Raw genomic sequence first — 6274 nt, forward strand, 5'->3', positions numbered from 1 at the left:
CATCTCTTCATGTGTTTTCCGGTGTTTATCTGCATTTTCCGGTAAAAAGGCTGACCGGCGGCGGCGGTCCGGCCCGTAGTCTCATGCATTTTCTGACGATTTCTTCATTCCAGGGCCATATGTAGATTATTCTGTGGCAAAACATAGCGACCTGTCATGTTTACTCATCAAAACATACTGTATTTCAGTAGATTATACATTTCTTCATGTGTTTTCCGGTGTTTAACTGTGTTTTCCTCTGTTTTCCGGTAAAAAGCCTGACCCCCGCCGCCGCTACCCGGCGGCCACTTGTTTTCATTGCAGAATACATGTTTGTTTAGCGGGGTCTGATACTTTCACAACAAGACAGCAGATACCTACCGAACTTCAGTGCAGAAATCTGTTATATATTGGCATAAATATAATATATATATAAATCTACTCGGATTGTGATAAGAATCTGTTTTCTGTATTTCTTAATAAAGCTTGCTTCTTCTAGCCGTCAACGTTACATATTTTGCACAATCAGCACGTCCAGTCCGCCGGGTGGCGGCGGCGGTCCGGCCCGTAGTCTCATGCATTTTCTGACGATTTCTTCATTCCACGGCCATATGTAGATTATTCTGTGGCAAAACATAGCGTCCTGTCATGTTTACTCATCAAAACATACTGTATTTCATTAGATTATACACTCCTTCGTGTGTTTTCCGGTGTTTAACTGTGTTTTCCTCTGTTTTCCGGTAAAAAGGCTGACCGCAAAAAGGGTATAAGCTGTTTCGCAGATTTAACTTTGCAATGTGCAGGCAAAGGTGAAGGCCCCTGAATGTAAACATTCCGCCATTTTGCAGGCGATATATATTACCATCTGGACATGGTGGTCTCATTCCTGTATTACTATTACCCCAAGTGTAGTCTTAAAAGGAGTCTGGGCCTCCAAAAATGATTGGGCCCCCAAAGTGTGTCTGTAGGTTGACCATAAATTCCCTAGTTAATAATCAATCCAAACTGATATGAAATGGATTTGAGATGAAAGGTTTTGTATTACTTGCATGATTATTTGTGTGTGAAAGTTTCATGACCCGAGTGATCATCGGACGTTCACATATTTTTGCGTACTGCGGTTAGGCCTTTGGCAGCTTAAGAGGACCTCTAGTGGATAGTGGCTACCTGCATTTTGAAATGCGATAAAAGTTGTTTCGTCAGTTAGATTTTGGTGACAATTTTTTATTGCCTAACGAACGAGTGTGCTTACAATTGAAAGCAAAACATCTCCAGATATACTGTTTCTTGACTGGATTTGCAGGCATAGAAGGTGTGTTTTAATGTTGATTCAAATGGCACACAGGTCAAAGCAATGGTTGTGACTTAACATCTAAGAGGCCTTCACCATGACATATTACCTATCTGCAATTCCTGTGCTTCTTTAGATTAAGGCAGACATCTTCATCTTGTTGAAGATTATGCTGCCTAGAAAATGCTGCCTGTTGCCCGCACATACATAGTGAAGTATGTGAAAGATCTTACACAAAACAATAATAACAGTACTTCTTTAATCTTGTTCTTTCATAATCATATCTTCTTTGACTTTGGAAGACTCTGAAGGGCTTGAAATGAATTTTGGAGCTTAATTGTACTTATACAGATGGAAAAAATACCTACACCAATTTCATTTTCACTTGCATGTACACAAACCAATCAGGTCACTTGCACCATAGAATATTCAATATGATTATGAAAGGTGACAAAATCTCTTATTTATGGTAAAACAAGGCAGTTTATGACATTAGTATCCTTTTTCCAGTATTTGGCTAATTTATGGCAGTTAGTTGCTCTTTTGTTTGTGAAATATGGTTGTAAACGTTTTTGGAGGAAATCAACATCTTATTTTCACACAGGATTGCCATCCGTATAACCAAATCATTGTGGCCTAATGTGAAAAACAAGATGACTACGTAATGGTCTAACAGAGCTTTCTTACTTTGGCAGAGGTGTTGGGGATTCCTACAACTGTGCAGCATTTCAAGAAAAAAACTTGTTCATTACAAAGTGTTTGTCAGATCTTGAAACTTTGTGGAAAGGAAATAAATCATGAAGACAGAAGCCAAGAAACTATTGTCTTCTGAAGAAGCTGTGAACTTGGACCCATCAGAAAGAAGTAAAAGAAAGAAGAAAAGAAAGCAGAAAAGTAAACTTGATGATGATGGGATGATCCAAAGGCCAACTAAGTTGGAGCAAGAGAATGAGTCCCAGATGGACGATGACATCACAAAGAGACATTCTGACCCTCAACAAATTAAGAGAAAAAAACACAAAGATGATTCTGATCAAACAGATCAACAGATCAAGAAAAAGATTAAAAGAAAACCTGATAAATCTAAGGATGTTGAGAGTAAGACTAGAGGAAAAGATGTAGAGCTTCCACAGAAGGAAGAGATGAGGACAGCTGGCGATGGGGGAAGTGAAAGTGTGGAACAGGAGGAACTAAGTCCAGAAGAGGTCAGGAAGATGGAGAGAAAGTTGAAGAAAATGAGGAAGAAAGAGGCCAAGAAGTCAGCACCACCCAAAGAGCCAGGTAAATGCAAGTCAGTTGTATCCACTGCTTTGTCATTTTTATTGTGGTCCTTGGGGTAAATGCTGTTTCTTATTTGCCATTTTAAATGTACTGTTTCGCCTCTCTCCTACCAGATGAAACAGAAGAGGAGAAGAAGGAGTCTGTTGTACACCTGGGCTCTGTGTACCTGCAGACGTGGAAGTCCGACCGGCCCAACTGGGTGTTCCGCAAGGTGCGGCAGGTGTGGCTACTCAGGAACATGTACACCATGGACAAGGTTCGGGTCTAGTTTTTCTTATCGCTGATAGAATGTAAGTAAAAAAGGAAATGACTTCCCTATTTAGAGTTGTTTTCATATAAGCATAAACAGCTAGTTACAATTGTATGTTGTCATTCAAGTTGTGCAGGATCATTTGCCAGTGAGTTGTGTATGTAATAATTGAATAAATTTATTTTGTGCATGCCTGCTCACATGCAGGTATCTGATGAAGACTTCCCCATCCTACTGGAGTACCTGGCTGGTCTGCAGGGGAAGGGGAGGGAGACAACAGTCGCTGAGGCGGAGAAGCTGCTACAGGGTCAGGAGCACGAGGGGGAGGGGGAAGGAACAGGTAAGGGGAAAGTCTGTCTCATTCTGAACTTTCGAACAAATTGTGCATATTGCTTTAACAAGAGCATATTGTGCATATTCCTTGATTGGTCTTGTGATGGCAGATGTTCTAAACTGTTTTCTATACCTCCGCCAGGTGAGACATTATCAGCTGTCCAGCTGGAGCGTGTGAGACAGGTGCTGCAGGTGCTGGTATAGAAGGACCACAAACAGGAAGCAAAGTGTACCTATGAGAAGATAGCTTGCCTTTCGTTGTAATGTATGTTATTTCTTTAAATTCTTTACATACTTATTTCACCAAAGGACCAACACAATTTTTATTTAAGAATAGAACTTTATTGTGTTACAGTAAGGCAGCACATCCTATGGAGTGCTAAGGATGAGTATGAAAATAAATAACAGGGACTGAGTGAACATGTTGCTGAGTTTCTATGACTACTGTTTGTACTGTTAGGCATTTTACACAAGTATCATATGTACAATAGTTTTATACAAAAATCTATACGATGTATGTACATTAAAATGAGTCAAAGTTAGTTAAAATCTAGTTTCCTATAGTGGACGAAGACTGAAATCTAATACTACTTTGTAGTAGTCAACATATATGTACATTATATAAGTTACTCATGGCTTAACATGTCTGTACATCTCTTTACACTTAGTTTTTGCCTTTGTTGAAATACCTGTAATTGCAAGTCAAGTAATACTGGTGCCACAAATGGTGACACGTGATTCCTCTGATTTCCTCATGCCTGATGGTAGCTCTCCTTTAAACAAATTGTTGATACTGATAGGACTGATGACAGAGTGATAAACTCCTTCAACCAGTCAACATATAGTTTGTAATCATTCCTAGTTATTATCTCCCTCCAGAATCTAGAATGTCCATTTCACACAGTCGTAGGAGACCTTCTAGTGGCCTGTAACTGTTGTATGGCTAAAGATGATAAAGGAACTAATCTATAAGGCTTGATTGTAGCGGAATCTCTTTAAACTGTGGCTTTTTAAGCTGACACATAATCACAAATTATTGAGGAAGTGATCAATAAAGTCAACAACAATATTATACTGACCAATAACTGTTTCTCTGCACATGAAATAACATTGACAGGCTTACTGATATCTTCTAAATAATGCAACAAATGATGGATAACATACGGTCTGCAAGGAAATGGGAATATCAACTTTCATCCTAAGATCTAAATTGAGAAACTGAACATACTAAATCACAGTAAATGACCTGTGCATAATGATACAGCATTTCCACAGTTGCTACATGTAGTTGCTACCACTATTCTATAACTACCCAATAGGTAGCTGCTATACAAAGGTTCCTTGCAGGCCATCTGTGTGTCAGCAGGCCTTTGCCAGGCCGTTGGTGGTTCGTATCTCCATCAGCTGGTATGGTACGTGCAGTTTTGTGTTGGAATGCTCAACGATCAGGTAACCCCGCCTCGGGGACACTCCCACAACCTTCACGGAGTCACCTTTACGCAACACCCGATCAGTCTTCCCAGCATCTTCTAGGAAAGAAAAATAAATATCTTTAAGAATTTTTCCATTCAATGTAGCATAAAAAGCTGCCACCACATGCTTGTAAAACTGGTGTGTTATGTCAAGTGGTGGATTGATGTAAACACAGATAGTACTGTGGTAACAAGGAAAAAACTGTGGTAACAAGGAAAGCCATGTCCTCACCAGGGTAGCCTTGCTTCATCACCCTCATCTGTGGGAAGCTCATCTTCATGTTGCCGTTGACGGTGTAGCCACGGCTGGGTGGGACGGGGGGAGGGCAATCCTGTAGGCAGGAGAGAACTTTGTTAGTTCCAGGTACAATAGAACACAGGATAGACTTATAAGTAAATGAGAGCAACATACTAACAAGCAAAGGAACCAATGTTGTTACCGGGTATCAACATCTTCCAACTCCTGCTATGATCATTACAGATTTTGTGCCAATGAACACAGACTAAAATCCCTACACTGTTATACTGCTATAATTTTGCAAGCTTGGAGAGGTCAGAGAAATGGTGAAAGGGAAGCTAAGATAAAAATCCTTACCATGTCCATGCCGTACAGACAGCAGGTTTGCTGGATAGTTTTGGTGTCACAGCGGTCGTGGTTGTTCTCCATCACTGGGATGGGCTGGGGTCGATTCCTGGCACTGGAAACAACACATGGATGACTTTTTTTTCAGTACAGATAAACTTTTTCATACATGTTATTAAGATACAACTCTCATCTTACAATTGGGAAAGTGCTGAATGAAATCTTGTACCTGTATTTAGTAGGTGTCTGTAACAAATGACAGTGAATAGGTTAACACTCATACCTGTGAGGTGACCTTGACCTGCTGCGTGACCTGGACCTGGACCGCGCCCTTTTCCTCAGCTCCAGGGACCTCCGTATGGACGGCCATTTCTTCACACACAGCCTCCGTCTGACGTAGGCCTGGATGAGCGTGGCGGCCTGGTCCCGCCTGATGTCTCGCACATTCTCCAGCTGCTGTCTCGCTCCCTCACTGGGTGGGCACACACAGGCAGTACAGTCAGTTGTTAGAAAGGGTGTCATTCATAAGTGTGCTCTATCTTGACTACTAGTTGTATTCTTTGAAAATAATCTAATGATTTTAAGGAAAAGGATTGCTTTTGATTTAAAAACATCAATTGTGGGTAGGTAAAGATAAGGTAGCCTCACCTGAGGAAAATGTGTTTCTTGCCAATGGCCCAGTTAGCACTTGTGTAGGGCAGGTCACTGCTGTCTACAGCCTGGAGGAACCCATCCAGAATCAGCTGCAAAAAGGGGAAGTGTTATAGTACAGAAACAATAGTCATAATCTTCCTGTGATCACATATGTAGAGGGAACAAAGAAACAGTCTAGAAATTTAGTTATCATCCAGGGACAACAAGAGTCATGATTGGAATGGTCAACTAGACATCAATTTAAAATAAGTACAATACAGAACTCAAGGTTTCTTTGTCTATGCAATACATGCAACTGCTGTACAAACATCCTGAGGCAGAGGCCGTCCCTGATTGGTTGTAATGATGTGACCTTTCACTGACCTTGCACTCGTCCTTGCGGCATGTCCTCCATCTTGCTCGTCTCCTCCAGGGCACCAGGAATCGGAACC

General features: G+C 41.0%; 2 protein-coding genes across 2 annotated transcripts in view; one reads left to right on the forward strand and one right to left on the reverse strand.

Annotated features, from left to right (window-relative positions):
• The window catches only part of LOC118428984 (uncharacterized protein C7orf50 homolog), a 4807-nt gene extending 606 nt beyond the window's left edge, over positions 1-4201 (forward strand). Inside the window, exons 2-5 of the mRNA XM_035839317.1 lie at positions 1966-2551; positions 2665-2807; positions 3009-3141; positions 3277-4201. Coding sequence (XP_035695210.1) covers positions 2068-2551; positions 2665-2807; positions 3009-3141; positions 3277-3338 — 822 coding nt within the window. The 5' untranslated portion in view covers positions 1966-2067 and the 3' untranslated portion in view covers positions 3339-4201. The remainder of the gene's footprint in view (positions 1-1965; positions 2552-2664; positions 2808-3008; positions 3142-3276) is intronic.
• The window catches only part of LOC118428497 (unconventional myosin-IXAa-like), a 64334-nt gene continuing 61524 nt past the window's right edge, over positions 3465-6274 (reverse strand). The window contains exons 20-25 of the mRNA XM_035838582.1: positions 6207-6269; positions 5838-5932; positions 5473-5661; positions 5202-5304; positions 4839-4938; positions 3465-4663 (exon numbers count right to left, since the gene is read on the reverse strand). Of these exons, the coding sequence (XP_035694475.1) occupies positions 4494-4663; positions 4839-4938; positions 5202-5304; positions 5473-5661; positions 5838-5932; positions 6207-6269 (720 nt within the window). The 3' untranslated portion in view covers positions 3465-4493. The remainder of the gene's footprint in view (positions 4664-4838; positions 4939-5201; positions 5305-5472; positions 5662-5837; positions 5933-6206; positions 6270-6274) is intronic.

This window comes from Branchiostoma floridae, chromosome 13 (genome assembly GCF_000003815.2).
Source record: "Branchiostoma floridae strain S238N-H82 chromosome 13, Bfl_VNyyK, whole genome shotgun sequence".
Taxonomy (NCBI): Eukaryota; Metazoa; Chordata; class Leptocardii; order Amphioxiformes; family Branchiostomatidae; genus Branchiostoma; species Branchiostoma floridae.